This window comes from Trachypithecus francoisi, unplaced genomic scaffold (genome assembly GCF_009764315.1).
Source record: "Trachypithecus francoisi isolate TF-2019V2 unplaced genomic scaffold, Tfra_2.0 Lachesis_group4, whole genome shotgun sequence".
NCBI lineage: Eukaryota > Metazoa > Chordata > Mammalia > Primates > Cercopithecidae > Trachypithecus > Trachypithecus francoisi.
This window is the reverse complement of record NW_022681469.1, coordinates 56,114,547-56,140,792: the sequence shown is the minus strand read 5'-3', so window position 1 is coordinate 56,140,792 and position 26,246 is coordinate 56,114,547. Positions and strand designations below refer to the sequence as shown.

Here is a 26,246-nt window from a genome sequence, read left to right as displayed (position 1 = left end):
CTGGCAAATGAAACATACAAAAGTGTAAAAGCTAGTTATTATTGGTGCTATGAAAGCAGAAAATTGCTTAATTGCAATGGCTTAGCAATAACCAGATTTTCAGACAGCATATCCCTACAAACTTTGTAGACCACAACTACTCTCCAAATATAAGTGTAGTGAGTGTTTTGAAGATCATAGAAGTGAAAACAATACAAGAAACCTCCAAAATACAAGAAATCTCCCCCGCCAAATTATCCAGTCATAGGACTTCTGCCCCTCCCACACTGCGCCAATTTGCTATGCTATCTATTTGATGTACTCTATCTTCACACCATTTCCAATATGGGATGTGTAAATTGTGTAAGGACTTTCAGAGAGTCATAATTTGTTTTATGAATTTTTTTGCAAATTTGACTTCACAAAAGTGCAATGTTGATGTTGTGTGTAAACACTGTGAGTGTACCTAAAAATGCTGAAAAACTTACTCAATAAAGGGAGAGACATCTTTTTCATACATCTGCTTTTGTGAAAGATAAAATTTCTTCAGGTCTCAGCTTTTTGGTGACTGCATATGCAGTGGTAACCCACTGAGGTTTTTGATCAATCTCATCAAAAGAGTTAAATTGTCTGTATTTCAGATGGCCACATTTATACAGCTGAGTGCAAACAATCACCAACCATAGTGATATACATTTATACATTTTGCTTTTTAACCTATTTCTCTATGTATACATTTTGTCTGCTCATAAATGTTAAACCAATGCAGCAGTCTTTAGTATATCTGAATGTTTATGCTTGCAAAAATAAGTTTTGTGTAAAATGGCCTATGAAGTGTTCTGTCATGTTTTTATGTTTCTCAAATCCCCTTTTAAAATATAAATGTTTTAAAAATTATTTTTAAATATTTAAAATATTTTAAATAATTTTTAAATTAATTAAACAATTATTTAATTAAATTATTTAAATAATTAAAATATTTAAAAATAATATTAAAAATAATTTAAAATTATTTTTTCCAGAATTGTATTTTCAAGATTTTGATCTTTTGGGATTTCAACATTTAGGGTTATAGCATTTGGGATTGTGTCTTTCTTAATGGCCCAAACCCATTAAGAATGATTACTTTACCTGGATGCAAGTGACCTTGGAATAACAATGGTGATTCTTGTCCATTCTTCAAAGTCCCCTGCGTGATACATGGTGGGCTCAGTTAGTTCTCTGGAGTTTCCTTCACATCCTTTGCCTGCAGAAGCTGGGTAACAGCCTTCTTTCACCAGAAACCAGGACATACCAGCATCATGAGAGTATTGAAGAAGAACTGGAGCAGTATTGCTGAATTGATTGGCACACCCTATGTTTAGCTGTTAAAAGGAAGGACAAGAATTATACAAGATTTTGGTTCTAAGTCATCACTCAACAAATTAGGTGCTACAGCATCCAGGGTGCCTCCCAACGGGTCAGCATTGAATTTACAATGATAGCAATTGTGAGCTCAGTCCCAACCAAGACCCTTCAATAGATTCTGGAATTCTTTGTTTAAGCAAACAATAGGTACTTTTTACTAGAAAGCTGGACTCATTTTGTGGATTTCTTGGGATTATAGGAGAGAAAAGAGAAGCACAGTGTCAGTGGTTCTTGAGTCCCAGACAAAAGATATGCCAAGAAACTGCTTTTTTCTCCCTCCTCAGAGGGTACAAACAGAGGAAACCATAAGATGGAGAAGCAGCTGTCTTCTTCAGTACAGGAAGGTTTCAGTGGAACGCGCGTCCTTCTTCTGTTTCCTTGCCAAAGCTCATTAAAGATCAGCGTCAACTGGCCGGGCACGGTGGCTCATGCTTGTAAACCCAGCACTTTGGGAGGCTGAGGCCAATGGATCATGAGGTCAGGAGTTCAAGACTAGCATGGTCAAAATGGTGAAACCCTGTCTCTACTAAAAATACAAAAATTAGCTGGGCGTGGTGGCAAACACCTGTAACTCCAGCTACTCGGGAGCCTGAGGCAGAGAATTGCTTGAACCCGGGAGGTGGAGGTTGCGGTGAGCCATGATCACATCACTGCACTCCAGCCTGGGTGACAGAGCAAGACTCCATCTCAAATAAATAAATAAGTAAATAAATAAAATAAATAAAAATAAATAAAATAAAATCAGTGTCAACTTAGATGAAAGAGCTAAGTGTTTATCACAGCATCAATAAGCAACACAATCCAGAAATGAACCTGTTACTGTTTGGTGTGCCTTTAGGGAGGACTGCCATCACAGGATTAATAACATTTAAAAAACTGTAAAAATACAACTAAATCCCACTGGCCTATCATAACTGTGCTTACTTTTCTATTTTCTCTACTGATCTTTATAGGGAATCTATATATTGGTCATATAGTTGAAGTTATTACACATCTAGAGCTTTCTTCCACATTCTGTTATACATAGCATTGCAGAGAACATACCTTTCTTCTTTGGTTGATTTGTCATCACCAGATAAATTCCTGAGAGTAGCATTAATGAGTCAAAATGTAGAAACACTTAAAATTTTCTAGTTATATGTGTTCATTTTGTATTGGTTGAGTCCAAATGAATCAGTTTAGGCACTGAGTATTATAGTTTAAGACAGTTTATTTCCAAATAAATGTGTAAATGAATTTTATTACATTTTTCATAATTACAAATGTCAAACTTTTTTCTCATGTTCATTTAATTACATGCCATCTTATATGAATGGCCTATTCACATCTTATTTCATTTGTTGGCTGGAACCACAAATTTTGTTGTATAAGACTTTACTAAATAAGAATAGTCTGAGTTTTAGAAGGAAAATTGAAATCAGAAATGAAAAGAACATGATATGACAAAAAAAATAAAGGATGATATAAAGGTAGAGTCATGGGCTAATAATATTGAGCCATAGCTCAAGAGGTCAATCAGTTAATCCTGATGACTGTAAGGTAGCTTTATCTAGTTTTTAAAGAGAAGATTTAGTATCTTCTTTATTTCCATACTCAGAGCTAGAAAGCACCTCTCAGAGAATTTATAATTTGGTTAGAAATTTTATTGTGCACAATTTATCCAAGTTTATATAGTAAAACATCAAGAATATAATTAAAGACTTAACCTTCTCAGATGCATGATTAAACTCTTCTAACACAAATTCCTTTTACTGCATTACTCAATAGTAACAAAGGCCTTTGGCTGGTATGTGTTGAAAGCAGCCACATTGGGCACGCCTAGTTAACTTTTTGTCTTAAATTTGCCATGATTGCTGTTGTTTCTAACATATACAAGTTGTTGGAACTTTAAGTTCTGTGACAAGTTTGTGCTTTAAAAATCATGTAATAGGGTAGTGTAGACATACTCTCAGTTGTATTAAACATATAATTTATCTTAAACTTTCCATTCAGGATTTAGGCATACCTTCAACAAATATTTACTTGTGTACCTTCTATGGATCAGATACATACGTTTAAGTCTCTCCTACCTTTAAAAATAAAACAAAAGAACATAAAAATTCTCCCTGAATTTTGGTCTCCCTCTAACTACACAGCTAAACAAATTGAGAGAAAAGCTGTATTCACTGTGTAGACCTCTTTACTCAACATTTTAAAATCCATTGTAATCTGACTTTTGCTGCTGCTGCCCCAGTGAAATTACCAAGGAAACTGTCTATCTCACAAAATGCAATGGGAAAATTTAACCCTTCTTTTACTTGATTCTTCTACTGTTTTTAACATTGTTAACCACTTCTTTTTTATTGACCATCTAGTCTGCCTTTTAAGTGTTGGTGTTTTCTGTGATTCAGTCTTGACTTTATCATTTTACTGTATGCATGCTTCTTAATCTCATTCACAATCATAACCTCATGTTTCTTCTGAATGCCTGTAGTCTGAATAACAGATATGACCTCTCTCCTGCTTTCTGGACAAATATACATTACCACTTCCTTTTCATTTCCACTTCAGCAGCCCATCAGCACGCGTAACTCCACTATGTCCAAGCCAGTTCTCTTCAACCGCTCTCCTAAAGCAAACCCTCATTTTTCTGTAGTTCAGCAGCCAGAACCAGAAATAAGAGAATAATTCTAGACTCCATTCTATTACTCAACAGTCACCCAAATCTATTGATTATATCGCTTTAACATCTTTATACTCATTTATCTTTATAACGCACGTTATGCCTCAACCTGTCCTTCTCATTTCTGACTTCGATTACATCTCTAGCATCCTTACTTTACTCAAAATATATTTAAAAATCTGATCATTTCTCTCTGCCTCTTTCACAGGTCTTATCTCCCATAATCTCTTACTTGGATCACTGGATAGCTGCTAATGTTTCTGCCCTTGACCCTGCACAGTTACCAGAGCAATGATTCTTTAAAAGCCTAAATCAGAATGTGTCACCTTTCTGCTAGCTATTTTATTCTGAACAGAAGTCAAAGTTTGACCTTACTTTTTTCATCTGTCCCACCCTTGCTCACTTTCTCTGCTATGGTCACAATGGCATACTTGTGGTTTCCAGAACATTCCTACTTCAAGATGTTGGTCCTTTTTGTTGTCTGTGCCTGGAATGATCTTTTCCACATAACTGCATGACTCACTCCTTTACTTTCTATAGGTTGTGGCTTAAGAGTGTCATTTTATTAGTGAAGTCAACCAACCTGACAACCTTTTATAAAATGGTAATCATCCTCCATTACCCTATTTCATACTCTCTGTATTTATTTCCATAACCCAGAAATGTGAATAGAATATAGAGACTTTATAAGTATTTGCTGAATGAAGGAATGAATGTACTTGCTGACTCTGGTTTCCTCTTCTATTGGGTCAACATCCATACTGTGGTTGAATGATTCTTCTAAAACACAGGTCTGATTCTGGCATTCAATGGGCTAAAAACCTCTCATGACTCACTGCTCTTGGGATAATGTTCAAGTGACTTAATGTAGAATATAATGCCCACCAGGATCAACTTTATCTCTCATGTCTGCTGCACATACTCCACAGTCCTCAAAGTTAGACTTGCCCCTTTTCTCATTTGCACTTTGGTGTATTTTCATGTATTTGCTCATTTTATTGTCTCTAACTGGAATTTCTGCCCCTCCATTCTTCAGCTGGGTAAGTCTCTGTATTTCCAGAGACTTCCAATTGGAACTCATCCATCAATCCATCCTTCCTCCCTTCCCCTTCCTTTCCTTCCTTTACTCCCATCCATCTTTCCACCCACCCATCCATCCATTCAACCATCCATCCATTTATTCAACTAACAGACATTTTTTGAGTGCCTGAAACATGTTAGGCACTATGCAGAGTATTCTTATAGCATCTAGAGCCAACTTATACTGCAGCATTCTTGTGACTTTATTGTGACCCTTCACTTTTCGGCCTCATTCTCTAGTTCCTTGAAAGCTAAGGTCATATTTTTCTTTTTCTTTTGGTTAAATTTTACTTTAAGTTCTGGGATACATGTGTGGAACATGCAGGTTTGTTACATAGGTATTCATGTGGGGTCACATTTTTCATTTCTATAGTCCCAGGACTAGCTAGTGTTTATCACACAGCAAGTAGTCACAAAAAATACACCAGCCCTGTGTATTTTTGTACAAATGGCACCCAAAATTCTTATAGGCAGGTTTCAAACATACACTAATTATCAACCCCTGAATGATCTGTATTCTATTCTTATTAAATAACCACAAATTAATAGCTTTCTGCTTGTGTGATATGAAAATTAAGATTTTTTAAATTAGCTTTTATTTTAGGTTCATGGGTACATGTGCAGGTTTGTTATATAGATAAACCATGTGCCTCAGGAGTTTGCTGTACTGATTATGTTGTCACCCAGGTAATAAGCATACTACCCAATAGGTAGTTTTTTGATCCTCTCCCTTCTCCTACCTTTCATCCTCAAGCAGGCCGCAGTGTCTGTTGCTCCCCTATGTGCCCATGTGTTCTCATTGTTTAGCTCCCACTTACAAGTGAGAACACGTGGTATCTGTTTTTCTGTTCCTTCATTAGTTTGCCTAGGATAATGGCCTCCAGCTCCACTCATGTTGCTATAAAGGTGATGATTTCATCCTTTTTTTATAGCTGTGTAGTGTTCCATGGTGTATATGTACCACATTTTCTTTATCCAGTCTACCACAGATGAGCATTTAGGTTGAATCCATGTCTTTGCTATTGCTAGTAGTGCTTTGATGAACATACACATGCATGTGTCTTTATGGTAGAATGATTTACACTTCTTTGGGTATATACCCAATAATGGGATTGCTGGGTCAAATGGTAGAGAATTAAGATTTTTCTTAAGCAGTTTGCATTCCTGATCATTGTTTAAGTGCTTGAAATATTTAACACTATTTTTTACATTTAGATTTTTAAAATTTCAGAATATTACCTTGCAGACTTTAATACCTACACAACCATGGTTTGTGATTAATTAAATAGAAAAGGTGTCAGATGAGAAACAGCATAGTATTCTGGAAATATATTTGCTATTAACGTTATTTTGTTACTACTTTAGGTATTACCAGCAAATGAATATAGATCATATATTGTTATTGATATTTTTCCATGATAGTTTAACATCAGAATCTAAACAAGGATAACATTTTACAAATCATATTATTTATGACTAACTTCCTTGTTTACAGACCTGTGAAAATTATATTTGAAGAGCTGCCTATAAACATCTGATCTCTTTAATAATTCCATTTGTAAATTATTTAGCATCTGCATCCTGCCATTATGTAAGGACCATGTAGTTGTGCTAGCTCATTAAAACTGCATTACTTCCAACCCCAGAAGTCACCTATGGGATTTTATTATAAACACAATGAAATTTTGATTAGGGTTCTGAAACAAGACCTTGTCAAAGTAAATACTTGCTATACATGTTGATACGTTATCACAGAGTTGAAAAACAAGCAGCCTTTAAGAGAACAATGATGACTGGAGTAAGATAATTTGTTTGAAAATAATACAGCAAAAGCATAGAATATCTTGTAAGTTCAAATACCACTAGTAAGATGAAAAGGACAACTTATCCATTATCGTTTAGAAGCTTGAGATTCATTAAGTCACTATCAGACTAAAGTCCTAAAAGTCAATGTTATTTTTAATTCTGGCAGAGTTCCTTGAATACCTAAAGAAATGGTATACCCACAACTTTTGGGACTCCTTAAAAACTAGTAAGCTGCTTTCCTTATGAGTGGAGCTGAAAAGCTTTGCAATTCTAACACTGTTGAGCTTTTGTACAGGTGAGTCCCTTCTTTAATAGATTATGAAAAATGTTTGTTCTCTGTGAGTTCCACGAATACATCTGGAAGATGTTTTACACCTTAACTTGCTCTGGGAAGAAGCTTGTGCATAAATACCTTGAACTGTAGCACATATCCAGGCTTCAGGGTCAAATCTCGAGTTACTGCAAATCGATCTCCATCTGATTTTCCAAATATCATTGCTGATGGTGTGGCAGCACAGAAGGTTTCATTTTTAACCATTCCTTCATTAGCCAACATCAACCACACACTCATCTGATTCATAGGATAATCAAAAGCTGGCTTCTCATAAAAGTTCTAATAGAAACAATACAAATAACACAAAAAGGCAATTTGATAGCTTTGAAAACAAGAAAGGAATTTTCATTTCATGACATGCTGGGCCATGTACCACTTGCATTTCTAGGAAAACACAGAAGAATCTCCATGTCTTTTTACAGCTATTAACTTTTTCTCCTGATGATTCAACAACTGAAAGTATTTTACCACTGTGTATCTAATCATTTTTATAAACACATTAACAATTTTGCTTGATGATTTAACCAGACCTCAGTCTTTTTTACATCTAAATTATCTGTGAAGTGGTAGCGTAGAGAGGTAACAAAAAATTAAGTACAAGCCCTTCAACTTATATTATACATTCAGTGTCAAGCACTAAATCCTTAAGGAAATGAGTTCGTTATGCCATTCACTTTTATAACGATCTGTCTTCCTGGAGTTCAGACATAGGAGGATACCTGAGGTAAAGTTGGATTGATAACTGGGATGATCTGCTTCTGCAGTTCAGACATAGGAGGATACCTGAGGTAAAGTTGGATTGATAACTGGAATGATCTGCTTCTGCAGTTCAGACATAGGAGGATACCTGAGGTAAAGTTGGATTGATAACTGGGATGATCTGCTTCTGCTTCTCGGACAGAATGATGATGTCATCGACTGCCCACTGGTCATAGTCCTCTCCCGAGAACACGGGCTGCCACCAGCGGAACCTGGTGCAAGGGGTCTTGGCAGCAGCTGGAAGCTCCAGATAGACAAATCTGAATAAAAGTAGATCATTTATGGTTGGGAAAAGAAAAGCTGTGTGTGTGTGTGTGTGTGTGTGTGTGTGTGTGTGTGTGTGTGTGTGTTTGCAGCTACTAAAACAACAAGGGTAACAACAAGAGAAAGTTTTGTTTGGTTTGATCTCAATATTTTTCAAAAGCTTGTAAGTTTGGACATATCAGACTTGAGGTTTAACCTTGCAGGCAGGTTTAGTCCTGGTCATGTTTATTTCATTTGGAATTGTATCTTTTGGAGAAGAGGGAGAATATTTCAACTGAGTTTGATTCATTGAACTGTATCTTTTGATGTTCATAACTTTTTAAAGAAATACCAAGATAAAATTGTTGAATATTATTACATGAAGATAATTTTTAACATTTTCTTCAAAGGCATTCTTTCTCATTGTGGGAAAACATAGAAATGCACTAAAAATGAAATATAACTTGCCCATAATCTACTACATAGGGTTGGTTTCTTTTAACATTTTGATGTATCTCATCACAGCTTGTAATCTTTTATATAGGCAAGGCATTATATGTATAATTTGGTGATCTACATTTTATAACTTAACATTACATCATAAGCACATTCTCATGTTAGTAAAATTATTTTTTAAGATGATTTTGTGTATATAATTTTTCACGACAAAGACATGCAGTTCCGCAATTTGAGGACGCCATTACATTTTTATTTACCTATAAAGTTACCTGGTCACCTTACTGAACTCTCAATAATTTCAGGTTGACATATTACTTGGAAAAAATAATTTGAGTTATTTAAAATCATTGTTTAAGCCAGTTTGGCACCATTATCAATTCCCTCTCTACTATACTGCATCTAGGAGAATCTCACAAGTCTTCATCTCTCACCCACCATTCCTGTTGTATCTCTTGTTTCATCCAGTTGCCTCTTTTCTGGTTTCTCTGTCTCCCCTAAATCCCTTAGAAGAAATGCTTTCTGTTGGTCTGTTTGCATGTCTACTTATGTTTTATCACGGAAAGTTATGTCACCTTTAAATGACCTAATACTTTAAAATGTCAAACTTATGAACTTTAAATCTACAAAATAGTATGTTTTAAGTAATATGTTTAAGATATATTCAATCTGTAAGAACTGGGTTTATATATTCTTAGATAATTTTTTTCAATCAACAAGGCTCATTTGTAAAATGAAAACAGGGACAAGATCCATATGTTAAAACTTAATAGTAGTCAACATATAAAAAATTATTTTTTTGTTACAATGAAAACACAGAGATTATAAAAAAGAGTATTCTAAAATAATATCATTGAATAGACTTTAGTAATACTTATATAAAATATAAATACAGAATTTCAAAATACTATATAATTGTAAAAGAACTAAATTTAAATACATATAAATGCATTGCCTGGTACAGGTATTACTATTAAACATAAGTTATTTCCCCAAACTCTTCAACAGTCATTGCCTAAGACATTTTATTACATATATTCCCCATACATCAAAATTAAGACAGGGATAGGCCAGGGCAAAATGTTGAGAAAATCTGAGCTCTACGCACTTACTCATACACTGTTTAGGGATAGGCCTGGGTGCAGCCATGTGAAAAATGTTACCAAAAAAATCCACCTTACTGTTAAATCTAAGAGTTAAGCATACTTTGTGTGTACATTAAAAATAATCAAACAAGCCTGCAAATGGGAAAATGAGCACGGAACATCCCCGTATTCCACGGTTTGAGTAAACAGTGGTTACTTATCTTGCTTATCTTCTAGTCACAAGTTTTAAAAAATCTTTAAAAATTCAAACATGAATACAAATGCTTTCTGTCCAGTCACTTCAGTGAAATAAAATCTTTATATACTGGGCTATCATTCATGTTAAATATTTATGGGTTTGTCTATTTTTACAACAGTTAACATTTTGGAAACACACCAACAATGATTTAACCTTTACCATTCCCGGAAACTACTGGGCGGCTCCTCAGGTGGGTAGTTACCTGGGTTTGCTGAAGTCTGAAAAGTACATCTCTGCTAGCAGGTGCCACTGGATGCCTCCATTGTTGCTGTACTGAAGGAGGACGCCCTCCTCTCTGCTGTCGGGCTTGTTGCATGAAGCAGTCTCTCCACCTATCTGGATGTAGAACTGGACAAAGTCCACCCAAGAAGTATCCAGGTCCCAACTCACCAACTGTCTTTTCCCAGCCTTTCAGAAAAGAAGAAAAATCAAATTCAATAATCTGGGAGTTCTTTGGCATTTTGTTGTTTCAGTTTCAAATTCACCTGGACATCTTAGCACTATGTGGGAATGGTCTTGTCCCCACTTACTGTGGAGAGAGGGGAGGCATGCCATTTCGTTGTTTCTGATTCAACTATGGTAACTGTTGCTGGATATCTTTGCTTAATGTCTACATTACTGATTCCCAGGCTGGGTTATGAGAGACCCCTGGGAACTGCTAATTACGCCAAACAGTACTAAAAAGTTTTTAAAATTTTAATGAAAACACTCTGAATCCTTACTTTGCCCATTTCCTCTAGGTAGAACAATAGAGATGAGACACGACCTATTTGAAATCTGCAGGAGATGGGTTTGAGTCTTAGCCCATTATTCATACTGATCACTAGCTGTGTGACCTTTCTGAGCTTTTATTTTCCTCCAAGGTACAATATGGATAATTATACCTTCCTCATATGGTGTTGTGACAATCAGATGAAATAACATGTTGCATGGAACTTGCTGGTACACAGCATGCCTTCCAGACGGAACATCCTCTCAGAGATATGCCCCTGACCCTCCAGTCCTGTGGGAATTAAAGTAGACCAGGCAAGGCAGAAGCTTCTTGACAAAAAGAAAGGGTACTTGAGGCTGGGTGTGGTGGCTCATGCCTATAATCCCAGAACTTTGGGAGGAGGTGAGCGGATCACCTGAGGTCAGGAGTTTGAGACCAGCCTGGCCAACATGGCGAAACCACGTCTTTACTAAAAATATAAAAATTAGCCAGACATGGTGGCACGTGCCTGTAATCTCAGCTATTCAGGAGGCTGATGCAGGAGAATCGCTTAAACCTGGGAGATGGAGGTTACAGTGAGCTGAAATCAGGCCACTGCACCCCAGCTTGGGTGACAGAGTGAGACTTTGTCTCAAAAAAGAAAATAAAGAGGACTTGAATTGAATCTCTCAGGATCCTAGTCTCCCTCCCTTCTCTCTCATAAACAGAGGTTAGGAGAAATCATTTAAATAAATTTTTGCAACCACTAAATGGTCTCTGTGTCTTAAAAGTGCTACAGATTTCCTGAAATCCACTAACTTGCTTCCTTTGCTTAGTAAGTCCCCTGAAGGTCACAGTCCTGTGGTGAGGTGTCAGACAGAAATTAGCAAGGTTTGTCATTGTTCCTATTGTTCAAAATGATTTCAGCTAATGGGGCTGAAGAAAGGTTTGCTTATGAGAGTCTTCCACCTAAACAGACTCTTCCAAAGCTCATCCATGGATTTCTCCCAGCTGGTCTCTGAACGCTCCCAGGAAGTTCAATTAAAAGTCGGGAAGAAAACCTGAGATAATATACATAGTATTAGAGAAAAATGGCTCTCACACTTAGGATTTAAACTCTACTCTAATCCACTAAGTTAATTAAGAAAGGGTTTCTGTTATTAGAAGTCACAGGGGAAATACCTGGGGTTAATTAAAAGACTATACTGCTACCAATAGGTCTGAAGTCAATTAAGAGTCTTCAAAATAAACAAGGATGCTAGCTAGCAAAATGAGAACTGAAGTTAATTCAGAGACAGAAACTCATTCTTTGGAAATCTCAATTTTAGGTATGTATTTGAGGAAATCTTGTAAGTTATATGCATTTTTCAGTTGTTATATGTGCCTTTTAATTTTTCCTGTTGTTGATTTGAAATATTTTAAGTGAGAACACCTCAGAGATCCTAGCATTTTCAAGCCTCAGGATCATGAAGGAAGAATGATTTTTGGAAGAAAAACTATAGAACCTAGCAGGTTAATTCCAATCCAGCAAACTCCTATGAGAAACCTGGCATGTGGAAATGAGCCAGAAGGATAAAGATCTAAGGTGAGGGGAATTATAAAAATCCAATTATCACAATTAGTTGGTTGGAATGATTGCTCCACTGTGAAATTCAGAGTAGTGTTGTTTTTCCAGGAGACTATGGTGTTAGCCTACAGAGGTTTTCAAAGAATGTTTTGTGGCATTTTTGTAAATGATGGAAAAATACCACTCAAATGCTTAGTTTGGCACTGGAAGTGTTTTTTCCTAGAGAATAGCACAAATAATTTTCTTTTGTTTGGTGACCTGAGATGCTGAATAGTGTTTTAAAGGAAGAAAAAAGAAAAGGGAAATGGCTCATGGCACAGTTTTTGCCAGAATTCAGAATTTGATGTAACATATGCTTTGCAGTTTTTCTGTTATGCTGTGATCAATGTATTTATCTGTATATGTGTAAACACATATACACATCTAATGTATGTGTGTGCATATGTATTGGAGTAGTAATATCGTACCATTCCTGGTATATGGAAAATCGCCTCCAATTTCCCCCCAGATTCTAGGTTAAAGTGATTTACTGCTTTAAGGGTTTAGCTAAAATAAAACAAGTTTTAAGAGGTAAGCTTTCAGAATCTAGAACCTTTATAACAAAGCCTCCAAAACACTTCATGACTAATCACCATTTGCTTTCCATTAAAGTCTTTTGAAATTAATCAAAATGTCACTAGAAAGCAATTCTATTTACTTGAGAATAACCATTTCTTTGAAATCTTTTATTGTTTCCCAATTTTCTTAATGTTTTTCATTCATTTATTCAGTCTTTCTTCAACAATTATAGCAGGCAGAACACCGTGTGTTATAAAAACAAACATGAATGGATTCATGGACTTCTGGCAGAGACAGAAATGGCAACCGAGGGCTGCAGACCCAGTCCTGATTTCTAGTCAAGCCCCATTTAGTCATATGATCACTTAATGTTCCAACTTATTTAGTCTCAAGAGTATGTATTGATTTGTAAGTATCTAGTGCATGATGTGCATTTCTGAGCTGCACACCTTAGCCAGAGTTTGGCTCAGTCGTGGGACTTCACATTCTGCTTGTAATTGTGAGGATGAAAATTAAAATATGACATTTATATGTAAAAATCAGAGAGGAATTCTAAGAAAAGAGAGAAGTACAGTTTGCCAGAGCTCCAGAAAGCTTCAGGGAGGCAGGGGGATTTGAACAGAACACCAAAAATTTTATGTGAATGCAGAGAAGATAAAAGGCAAAATGGTAGGCAGTGGCAAAACCTTGGATGGTGAGAAGAGCTTCATAGCTGGAGCAAAGGGCTCATGCCTAGAAAACAAATATAAGCTATGTAGTTAGGGGAGGAGTATTAGAGACCATCTTGAATATTTGTGATCAGCTAGGGAAAGAATGGAAGTATGTATGTATGCATGTATTATTTATTTATTTGAGACAGGGTTGTGCTCTTGTTGCCCAGGCTGGAGTGTAATGGTGTGATCATAGCTCACCACAACCTCAAATGCCTAGGCTCAAGCGATCCTTCTGCCTCATTCCCTCATTCCTAGTTTGGAGTACAGGCATGCCCCACTATGCCCAGCTAATTTTATAGTATTATTTTAGAGACAGGCTCTTGCCATGTTGCTTGGGATGCTCTTAAACTCCTAGCCTCAAATGATACTCCACCTCAGCCTCACAAAGTGCTAGAATGACAGGTGTGAACCACCACATCTGGCTGGAGATAAGTTTTAGATAATATGATCTAGGCTGGTGGGAAAATGGTCTAAGGAACTCTTCCTTTGGGTTGCTGCCCCTTCACTTCAACATGCTTACTGGTGGGGGCTGCCAGACAGTGTATTCACCTTGCCACCAAACAAGTGAGTGCATGAATCTGGCTATATAATCATAGCACATCATTCCTCCCAGGACACTGTGACTGGCCGCCAGGAGCCTTTCCTGTGTTTTTCTACAGAGCTGGTTGGAAAGCCCTGTGGCTATGGTTCCATTCTCATGTGACAGCTGGCCTGCAAATCGGGTCTACTCTTTCAAATTGGGTCTACTCTTAAGGGGAAAGTTCTGTGAGCTTCAGAGTTACTGGTTCCAGGTCTCTCTTGTACCAGTCCCATTTAAGCCCTCCTTGTGTTTTCCTTCCCATAAACCAAAGTTATCCCTTTTTAAAGTTAAGATAGTTCCTCTTACTTAGAATTCAAAACAGTTTTGAATGAATCAACAGAAAAAGTAAAATATAACCAAGGGATATTTTGACAAAAATTAGGGAGAAAGCTGAATTGGAAGGGGCAGAGAATTTTACTTTTGAAATGATTTTTAGTTAGTTGCAGGGCATAAATGTGAAAATATTCAATAAGACAAATTTGGAATTTATTCTCATAAAATTCAACTATGATACCTAACACATATGATCTCTTTCTGTGTTCCCAACACTATTCTTTACTCTTTACTTGCACCAACTCACTTACTCCTCTCTATATCCACTTTTAAGTCAAGAAACCTGAGATACAGAGAGTTGTTATAACTTTGCAAAGTGAACCAATCAATAAGTTTTGGAGCCCAGATAGTCTGACTTTAGAGATCATCTTGAATTAAGTGGAAGAAATATTGATATATAACCCTTTACATGTTAAAATGTGTGTGTGTGTGTGCGCGCGCGCACGCACCCACTGGGGTGTCTGAGTACATATTGGTAAAAGATTTACACTCTTACTTTAAAACTGATGCCTACAGGAAGCACAACCTTTCCATTTCTGAACAATTATACAGGGGATCCAGATATGTGCAATGCATTTTGATAATTGAGTGACTATTATCTTTAACAATAATCATCAGGGGAGGACCTTCCACATCAATGGATAGGAAATACTGCTAAATGGACTCCTTCCCTGATTTTCTATAATCCTCTATCTTGTTTACTTGATGTTTCTTTGTTCTTCACCTGCATTAAAACAAAACCTGCAGCTATTTTTGCATTTGCATAAATTAACACATCTTGGATTTCTGCCCAAACAGATTCTGCAACCTATCAGCCCTGTAGCATATCACTGACACCTGTCTACTTGTTACACGAAGTGAAGTGGGACACCTCCAATTGCTTCAGAATTGGTGGCTATATTACCTGCTTGAAAGAAGTGATATTACACACTCCACTTTCTAAAGATTAGGGTTAGGCATGTTGCTCAGGCTGGATACCAGACCTGCTCTCTTTTTAGTCCCTTTCAAGACTATATAAGGATATGGATTGGAAAAGAGAAAAATAATGTCCTGCCTAGACTGCAGTGAGGGAGGAGAGTGAGGTGATTATACCCCTCTCCCATTCCTAACCAAGCGACACAGTTTGGGGTATTCCAAAAGGATCAATTTTAGTGATTCTGGTTGGCACCTCAGTCCTTAGTTGGTTTCTAGTAATCTGCATGCCTAATTTGGTGCTACCACTGGGGAAGCTGACTACTGCAAGAAAAACTTTCATACAGAGTCCCACATCAGCAGACGCCACCAGCAGCCACCAAACCAAGCCAGAATAGGACCTGAGATGTCTACCCACCCCAGACAGCTGGTCAGTTCTCTAAGAACAGCTCTGCATACCCCCACTCTCACCACTATTCCTCCTTCTTCCAGTCACATTCCTAAAATTAATGGATTGACAGATTTAATAAATACATACAGAAGTACTTCTTATATGTTATGAACTGTTCTACATGATTTACCAATATTAACTCACTTAATCTACATACTAATCCTCATGAGGTAGATATTCCATATCCCTGCTTTAGATATGGGGAAGTTAAATCACCAGGAGGTTAAATAATGTGCTTCAAAAATCACTAGAAATACCATTTGACCCAGCAATCCCTTTACTGGGTATACACCCAAAGGATTATACATCATTCTACTGTAAAGACACATGCACACGTATGTTTACTGCGGCACTGTTCACAATAGCAAGGACTTGGAACCAACCCAAATGCCCACCAATGATAGACTGGATAAAGAAAATGTGGCACATATATGCCATAGAAAACTATGCAGCCATAAAAAAGGATGAGTTTATGTCCTTTGCAGGGATATGGATGAAGCTGGAAGCCATTATTCTTAGCAAACTAACACAAGAACAGAAAACCAACCACCACATGTTCTCACTCATAAGTGGGAGTTGAACAATGAGAACACATGGACATAGGGAGGGGAACATCACACACTGGGGCCAGTCAGGGAGTGGGGGGCTAGGGGAGGGATAGCATTAGGAGAAATACCTAATGTAGATGATGAGTTGATGGGTGCAGCAAACCACCATGGCACGTGTATACCTATGTAACAAACCTGCACGTTCTGCACATGTACCCCAGAACTTACACAATTAAAAAAAATCACAGAATCATAAAGTGGTCAAACTGGATAGAACCAGGCCATCTGGCTCCAGAGTTGCTGCCCTTAACCTCTAAGCTCATCCCCTCCTCACCCCCAGGCCTCACACTGACACATCCTCCATAGGCCAGGGTGAGAAGAGACCAAGAGCCTTCCCTACTCAAACTTCCTCAACACACAAGCCTGGCTGGAAATGGAGGAAAGGAAAGAAATGGTATTTACATCAAGTACAGGAGGGTAGAAGTTTTAAACTGGCCGAACCTGATTGTTTAGTAACCAAAAACAATAACAATAATAAAAACAAGAATTTCCCAAGAGGTAGCTAAGGAATAGGAATCTGACAGAGCCCAGTCAAAAGGAGGGAACATGGGGAACAATAAAACCATTTCATATTTGTACATTTGGAGTTCAGAGTCTCATATTAAACTAGCCATTGCCCCGATGACTCATCCCAACTGTTGGTCATACCTTGCTGAAGTACAGAGATGATCCAGAAGAGATGACACCACACCCTTGTTCTGGTTTTACAATTTCTCCCCCAATAACTTCTTGCCAGTCAGACTCCCAGCCATTCTGGTTCTCAAAATCTGACATAATTGTGGAAGGAAGGGCAGCTTCCGGGTGGCATTCAGTGCCTTGATATCCCTGGTCACACCTATGAGAGAGCAGGGCTGAGTAGGCAAGTTACAGGCCCACCTGCCAATGCAATGTCCCCTGACCTCAACCATTTCCCATGTCTTACTTTTGCTCAGGTCTTACCATTCACACTAGATTTTTCCCTACAGTGTTAATCCGGGTATGTGGTAGTAACAACCCTCAGTTTTTCAAACTCCCCTTAAAACTGATATAATCTTTTCTTAAAAGAAATAATGCTATAAAGGTAGAATTTGGGCATCAAGTACTTATGAAAAAGGACATTGGTGTGTGCGCTTATGTGAGTGTGTGTTGGTCTGCGGTGGGGGGACAGATAGTGGGATTTCCCTATAGCCTTAAAAAGCCACATGTAAATGTCAGTCTGCTCAACCAACATGTAACTCTGGCCACATTTTAGAGTTCCTTTTTCTGATTAAACTATGCCTTTTTTAGAGTCTTTAGGTATTCAAGGGTGTTCCTCTGTCCTCATTAGCAACAATCACCATCTCCCCACGTATACAACCTTGAACTGGTGAAGTGGTATAAGAGGGCATGCAGCAGGGTTTGACTAGTGCTCTAAGATTCTCAGTGGGTGAAAAGGGAAACAATGGCAAGGCTCTTTTAATAAACTCTGACGTTGAAGCCCCTGAGGCCTTGTCTTGAGGTTAGAGTTTGAAGAATATATGGTTTCATACTTATTTTTAATGTAACCATATCTTTTACATCTAAAATAAGAACAGAAAGGAGGACTTGTTTCTTTTGGCTATTTCATTATTTATCGGTCTATCCATATCACTCTGATGACAACTGCTGTAGTACCCTCCAGCCACAAATCTTGAGAAGCATGGACCTCATTGCGCTTTCTGGTGCACGTACCTGCATACGCCATGATCACATGAGCCATGCCCACTGCACATGTTGGGGCACTGTTGCCCAATGTAAATGCTGTCCAAAGCCCACTCGTCTTGAGCTGTGTAATAGCTCTGGCTCCAACGGAAGCGGGTGGCACTGGACCTAGAAACAAGGTATAGTATAACAAAAACAGTGTTTCAACCTTTCAGCAGTGACACTGGCAAAGAATGACAGAGTCCAAAATCTTTCAGCTAACTAACTTTCTGGAACTTGAGCTTAGCTGGCATCATTTTGCTTTAATTTCCACTCAATTATTATCCAATGCAACAATTCTATCATGAAAGAAAGTTAAAGAGAAATCTGTCTATTAGATGCAATTCCATCTTAATTTGAGCCGTTTTAAAGAAAAACACAGTATCAGATTTTGTTGGTTGCACAGATTTGTTGCTAGAAAAAGTACTAAGAAAGAATATTAAAAAATAAAGACATCTACTAAACTGCTAAATTGAGCCTATCTTTTTTTTTTATTTGCCCAGGCTGGATTGCAATGGTGCAATCTCGGGCTCACTGCAACCTCTGCTTCCCAGGTTCAAGCCATTCTCTTGCCTCAGCTTCCCAAGTCGCTGGGATTACAGGCACACATCACCATACCCACTAATTTCTGTATTTTTAGTAGAGACAGGGTTTCAACATGTTGGCCAGGCTGGTCTTGAACTCCTGACCTCAGATAATACACCCTCCTCAGCCTCCCAAAGTGCTGAGATTACAGGTATGAGCCACTGTGCACTGCCAACTTAGCCTATCTTTTATAGACAAAAAGGTAAGATGTTTAACCTTAGAGTAATAGAATTTCTTACAATAAATACAGAAGTTATTAGAACACTTTCAGCTAGTTCATAGTATAAAACACAAGTTTTGTTTGGCAGTATTGTTTTGGGGTTGAGGAGACATACCACTATGTACTATATTACAAAGAAGAATATCTGGATGCTAAATTCTACTCATTTCTGAAACACTAACTTGCCTGAGTTTCATGGATAAACTGATCTTAAGTGGGGATGAAAATTAAACAGTTCATTACACAGACAGAAACACTTGGGACCTTAGTTCATTGCAACGAAATATAAAGTCCAGAGAAGTGGATATTTTGAAAGTAATGTCAAGAAGGTGTCTGTCTATTCATTGACTGCTATAAAACATTCCTTTAAAATTATAGCATATTTTTCACCTGTAGGAATTTTCAGGGGTCTGTGGTTAGTTCTTTTGGTCAAAGGGCTAAATGAAACAAAGAAACAAAAAATGATTTGCAAAATTATTGTGTATGCTCAGTTCCACTGAAGGAACATTTCCCAAGCACACTATATGCAGATACCCTTGATCTTAATGATCTGAATGATCCATTAAAGTCTATTGCATCAATTACCCACATATTAAGTACTCCCTAAGTACATAACAGACAGTTAAAATTCAGACTAAGCCTTTATTGTTTATTTTATCAATGATCTGTGACTAATAGGTTGTATTTTCATTCCCAGTAGGATAATACTGGGATTCACCAAGGTGCATCCAGTAGACACAGGATTGCTGCCTATCAGTGCTTGTCATGGAACATACAGTGGGACAGATGCACCACCTCCTCTATGGTAATCAGCTTATATTTGTAAGCAAACAGCCATCACAATTTTCATAGTCCCACTAAGAAATGGCTTTTAGAAAAGCCTACTATAAAAGTAGATGCATTATCTTAGAGCAGAGAGTGCTACGGAATAGAAGACTTACACACCTTGTCATCCTGAAAAGGAAAGCTGACTTTACTCTTTTAAGACAGATTTTAATCTGAGTCAAGTCCATGGCCATGGGTGACTAGACTGTGAGCTCTTTGGGGATAGGGATATCTTTAGTCTCCACAGTTGGCACAGGAACTGAATAAAGTAGGGGTTCCAAAAAAGTTTGCTAAGAGAGTAAGTCAGTGAGTGGATGAACAGGTCAGTAAAGGGCAGCCTGTTTATGACTCTTCTGTAGGCCCCCAGGACCCTGGTTCTGCAACTTAGCAGCTGTGTGACCTTTAGTGAGAAATGTAAGCCCTCAGGGTTTTGTAGTTCCTCACCTCTCAAATAAAAGGTTTGGGCAAACTAATTTCTAAGATCCCTTCCAGCTCTCAAATATAATGATTCCTCTGCTGGTCTGTTGAGCAAGTGACAATTTATTTTCTTTACAGTTACATGCCTATAAAAACCCATGGCACCCACTAATTTGAGATTTTTTTACTTCCAAATGTGAAAATGGGCATAGGGAAGGGTTTCAGAAACTTGTCTTAGGTTACATAGCTTATGCTTCTAAACAGTCATACGCAGACACATTCTAAATTGCTTTCCTAAGTAAATTAATCCTTACATGCATCTTATGAACTTTTAAAAAAGATATTATTTCCTTAGGATACAAAGCTTCAAAGGGACAATTCCATTTAAAACCACAATCCACAGTTTAAGATGCTAATGTTAATTAAGAGAAAAGGCAGGAAGAAGAGATTGAATATTGGCTTCAGTTTTATTGAGAAAAAAAAATTAGTTGTGTGAGCCATCTCCAGCTGTCACATGTGAGAAGACAAGGTGCAACGTTGCTGATCTGCAGCGGCATCATTGCTGTGTCTCTCCCTCAATACAAATATTTAAATTGCCAATTTTTTCTTTCTCTCCCTTTCAAAACTAAGTAGTCTCAGGAAGAAAATCTCATCGACTTTGAATTGAGTCTGAAAGCAGACTACTGCTGTGTGGGTCATGAAATGAAGTTGACTTGCATTTAAAATCTAAACTCTCCGGATTCCCCAAAGCAACAAAACTTGACTCCTTTATTTGATTTTTCCTTCCCATATAACTTGAAGACTGAAATGAAACAGTATTGAATTGTCTCTTCATAGTTAGGTTACCTGAGGAATCAAGGTAAATGAAGGCTGACTAAATTGTATTTTCCACCTTCAGAGTTCCTGTAATTACATTTACCCAATTATTCTGAAACTCATTCACTCATTAGGTGTTGATTTGTTTATGAAGTCAGCGACTGACAGCTGTTTGGGTCTCATTAGGCTCTGTTCTTATGTAAGTGTCTCTCATAAAAACAAAATTAATTTTCATTGAGTAACAAATTGTTCATACACAATATAATTTCTCTAAGCAGGTGTATACATTCAGTATTTCCATTCTAAGTTGCCCTATCTAGCACGCTTTCCAAAGTTAACAGATATTTGATAATGCAGGGACCACATTTGCTTTTATGAATTCAATTTATAATTGCATATGTTTAAATCAAAATGGCAGAATAAAGACTGACCAAAAAGATTACTGTTGCAAACTGCATTCCCTTTCCCCAATGCTTGAGAAAACCTGCTATTTGCAAAGTTTTAAAATTATCAAAATAAATAAAGTTATCAAGACTTCCAAGGAAAGCAAATATACTTTATTTTTATGGCAGAGTTTTTAAGCATTATAGATCCAAAAACAATGACAATAACTAGTAGAATATGGGTTTTTTTTTTGAAATGTAGCAATAATGTTTAGTTTAAATATTAGTCAGTAGGAATGTTAAGATAAATACCCTGCTGGGTTATTTGTTTTTAAAAAATATTTTCACTTTTTTCCCCAGGGCTTTGAAGGAATTTGGAAAAGCAGAATTAAATTACTTGTTACATATACTTAAAGGTAAATGGTCAGGGGAATAATTTAGTAGAAAATTTTAGTGATATCTAACATCATAATCTTAACTATTTATTAAAAGAGATACTTTATAATACAATATCTCTTTAGCACATTGAGTCTCATCAAGTTAAAATTCTATTTAATTCCCTGATGTCCAATAAGCACAACTACTATGTGCCAGGTACTCCATGGAACTTAAACGCTTATGGGTTAATATATTTCCTTTCAGTGTCTATTTAACACTGATGATAATTAACCTTTTCTGACTATACTAAAACTTCCAACTCAGTGGTGCTATCTTTTGAGCTAGAAAATAATGCAGCACACAATTTGAGTGTCACAGAACCTGTGAAGGCTTTTCTGATAAGGAAAACACTTTCTGAATTTGCCTAAGCTACATTAAATAAGAACAATAGTTCATAATGTTTCCAGGGACAAAAAGACATCTCTAAAATATACTATTAGGCCAGGCGCAGTGGCTCATGCCTGTAATTTCAGCATTTTGGGAGGCCAAGACGGGCAGATCACCTGAGGTCAGGAGTTTAAGACCAGCCTGGCCAACATGACAAAACCCCATCTCCACTAAAAAATGCAAAAATTAGCTGGATGTGGTGGGGCATACCTGTAGTCCCAGCTACTTGGGAGGCTGAGGCAGGAGAATCATTTTTTTTTGAGACGGAGTCTCGCTCTGTCGCCCAGGCTGGAGTGCAGTGGCCGGATCTCAGCTCACTGCAAGCTCCGCCCCCCGGGTTTACGCCATTCTCCTGCCTCAGCCTCCGGAGTAGCTGGGACTACAGGCGCCCGCCACCTCGCCCGGCTAGTTTTTTTGTAATTTTTAGTAGAGACGGGGTTTCACCGTATTAGCCAGGATGGTCTCGAGCTCCTGACCTCGTGCTCCGCCCGTCTCGGCCTCCCAAAGTGCTGGGATTACAGGCTTGAGCCACCGCGGCAGGCCAGGACAATCATTTGAACCCAGGAAGTGAAGGCTGCAATGAGCCAAGGTCGTGCCACTGCACTCCAGCCTGGGTGACAGAGCAAGACTCTGTCTCAGCAACAACAACAAAAAAATACACTATCAATATTATCTTACCATCATAATTTTGAAAGTGTGCTTCACATGTCAATGAGTAAAAAACAACAATTTTTATATGAGGGAAATATACTTAATTGTAAAATAGTGAAAAAAATAACCCTCAGTAGCTCTGCTTTGAGTATGACCAGTATTTCAATTGTTTGAAGTGTTGTTTTGCATAAATTTGACATACATGCTTGGAATACCATTGAAATTAGATAAAAGTCTTGATTATATTCCCAGCAGCAGACACAGAAAAGTAGAATGCTAGAGAAAGTAGTAACTTGTTATACAAAGCATTAGTAGAGTATCTAGGAAATGGCTCACAGTTGGAAACAGAAAAATCTGTGGAAATCAAAATTTAAGCATTCTATTCCAACTGACATAATAATGCATCCTTCAAAATATTCAAAAAGGCATTTTTACATAATGCAGGAATTCAATCTTCAACTAAAGGCGTAAAAATAACTCTAGGTTGGTATCTAACCAATTGTTTTCGTGTAGAGTCTAACTTTTATATAAAGTAATCTGATAGGTTTATTTAGTAATTTTCTTTTTACAAAAGAGTGATTGTTAGTCAGATACTACAGAATAATATAATACTTGCCTCTTTTATTCTTTTTCTTGTGCACAAATTACAGAATCTTAGAACTACAGGACTGGGGGGACCTGTAAGATCATGTAATTAAACCTTTTCATTATACTTACAGGGACCTGACCTTGAAGTTGTGAATGGTTAAGATCATGTGATTAATTAATCATTGGTAGAGCTATACTGAGAATTCAGGCCTTCTAATTTCTAGTGTAAGGCTTTTTCTTTGGGTGAGTTCATCCTGAACCAGGAATTGTTTAATTTTTTCCTCAAATGTTATATTTTTTTGAGTGATCAATCTAACACAAAACAGTGTGATATTTGGGAAAAAACTATTGTGCTTTTTTCTTTCACACTATCAAATGTTTAACTTTCTTCCTAGTTTACTGAGGCCTCTGTTTCCTGGGGGATAATTTTTAGTGCTACTGAAAAAACATGAATAGAGAAAGGGTGTATATTAAGCTTTTGATACACAAAAGTAAGGCTTTGCAATGAGAAAACAGCTTTGCAATCCAAATTACTCGAACTTCTAGATTCCTATATTCCTTTCTCTACGTCAAACCGAAAGTAACCGACTCATTGAGCTCTCCCATAAAAGGAAAACGCTGGGGGCAAGTAGGAAGGTCAGAGAAGGCTAGGACAGTTTGGAAACCACATTTTCCTATTGTCATTAGCTCTCTTTTTCAAATATCATTCATAGAAAAGAAAGGTTTTGGTCTTTTGATAACGAAATAAAAAGAATAAACATCTTGCCATTGTGCTTAACTTGCCTTCATATTCAAGTCATACTTGAATCAATAGAGATAGAATTGAATCAAAAGGGATAGTCAAAGTTAAAGTGACAGCCATATCTAAAGATGTCATCTCACCAAGTTTTCTGTGGAAGAAGCACTATGACTCTTCTCCACTGTGTGAACTCACTGGCATGGTAAATACTTGCCGATGTAAATTCCTGACAACTTGGCATACTTGGAAGACATTCCTGAAAGAAAGTTAGGAACAAATCAAATCCAGCTTCTGTTTTCCTCAGATGAAATATGTCTGCTCACCCACTGTAAGTGAAAAAGACCTTAGAGAAATCTAATGTCATAATCTTAACTATTTGTGATATGGAAACAATTCATGATTTTTCTTTCCATGAAGCTAAAACTTCATAGAAAGTCTTAAAATTATTTAAGTAATAATTTCAAATGAGGTGCATAATGAAATTGAATATTTCCCAATACTCGCATGTACAAACAGACATGGATTAGGATGCTGTTTTTAGGCCTGTTATCATAACATTGGGATTTGGTAAAATTTAGTTTATTCATTATGATATTTATTCATTTATTGCAATGGCAGATTGCTAAGATATATATGAATTTTATTCCAAGATACATATATTTCTTCTTTTTTTCTAAAGACAAGAGATACCACATTCTTAATATGGTCTATCTACAGGTAGAGACAGATAAAGACAACTTACAGGGAAAAAAGAAAGGGACACATTTATAAAGAAAGAGGGTTAGAGAAAATAATACTGAAAACATCATTTGAGGGTAGCCAGTTTTGGAAGTTATTTTCTTTTTTTTTATTATTTCCAATTACTCTTTAATATCTGTCGTGAAGAATGTGGCATTTTTGTAATCCTTTGCTGACTTTATGTTAATTCTAAGTTACAAATATTAAATAACACTGTTTCTTTTCAACCAAACCTAAACTTCTAGAACTGCAATTTTTTTTTTTTTTTTTTTTTTGGCTTGCTAGGTAAAAGGCAGAAGGTTACCTGTCACAAGGTTTAGGGAAACTAGACTTACTTCTTGGACGAGGTGCCAGGTAAGGCCGTGGTTGGTTGAGTACTCCAGCTTCACCTGGTTGTCCATGTGTGGGGTATATTTCTGGCCACATCCCATCACCAAACTGAACTGAATCATATAGCATGCTCCTATCTGCATTGACTGTGTTTCCACATAGCGCATACTTGAGGCAAGTTTAGAATCTCCTGTAAAACTGAAAGAGACAGAGAAGGAAATCAGAAAATTCTAAACACAACGTATTAGAGAAAAATTAAACTCTTCACTTCACACTATATACCAAAATAATTTCATTTTATTTATCTAAACCTTGCCAAATTCTAGAATGGATTTCAGTAAATCTAATAAATGCAATTGGAAACAAGCTTTCAAAGATGAAACTTTTTTAAAAAGTTAGTATCTGTAGTTTTCAAATGTACCTAAAATTGGGTACCCACTCATATATTGCTCATGAGTATAAACCTTTTTTTTTTTTTTTTGAGATGGAGTCTCGCTCTGCAGCCCAGGCTGGAGTGCAGCAGTGTGATCTTGGCTCACTGCAAGCTCCGCCTCCTGGGTTCATGCCATTCTCCTGCCTCAGCCTCCCCAGTAGCTGGGAACACAGGTGCCTGCCACCACGGCCAGCTAATTTTTTGTATTTTTAGTAGAGACGGAGTTTCCCCCTGTTAGCCAGGATGGTCTCAATCTTTGACCTCGTGATCCGCCCACCTCAGCCTCCCAAAGTGCTGGGATTACAGGCATGAGCCACCGCGCCTGGCAAGTCTAAACCTTTTGACTCATTAATCTCACTTCTTGAAATCTATCCTGAGAAAATAATTTTAAATTTAGAGACAGTTTTATAAAATACGAAAAGTATTACAGGATTACTGCTAATAGTAATTGGTAACAATGTCAATGTCAAAATGGAAGGCCTAAGTAAAATGGTAGAGCACTTGAAAGAACATTA

General features: G+C 37.2%; 1 protein-coding gene across 2 annotated transcripts in view; it reads right to left on the bottom strand.

Annotated features, from left to right (window-relative positions):
* The window catches only part of RELN (reelin), a 517,743-nt gene that overhangs the window by 125,869 nt on the left and 365,628 nt on the right, over nucleotides 1–26,246 (bottom strand). For both annotated transcript variants that reach the window (XM_033192854.1, XM_033192856.1), the window contains exons 21-28: nucleotides 25,304–25,496; nucleotides 24,374–24,486; nucleotides 18,173–18,310; nucleotides 17,132–17,318; nucleotides 10,273–10,478; nucleotides 8,116–8,287; nucleotides 7,347–7,547; nucleotides 1,111–1,343 (exon numbers count right to left, since the gene is read on the bottom strand). In XM_033192854.1, the coding sequence (XP_033048745.1) occupies nucleotides 1,111–1,343; nucleotides 7,347–7,547; nucleotides 8,116–8,287; nucleotides 10,273–10,478; nucleotides 17,132–17,318; nucleotides 18,173–18,310; nucleotides 24,374–24,486; nucleotides 25,304–25,496 (1,443 nt within the window). The remainder of the gene's footprint in view (nucleotides 1–1,110; nucleotides 1,344–7,346; nucleotides 7,548–8,115; nucleotides 8,288–10,272; nucleotides 10,479–17,131; nucleotides 17,319–18,172; nucleotides 18,311–24,373; nucleotides 24,487–25,303; nucleotides 25,497–26,246) is intronic.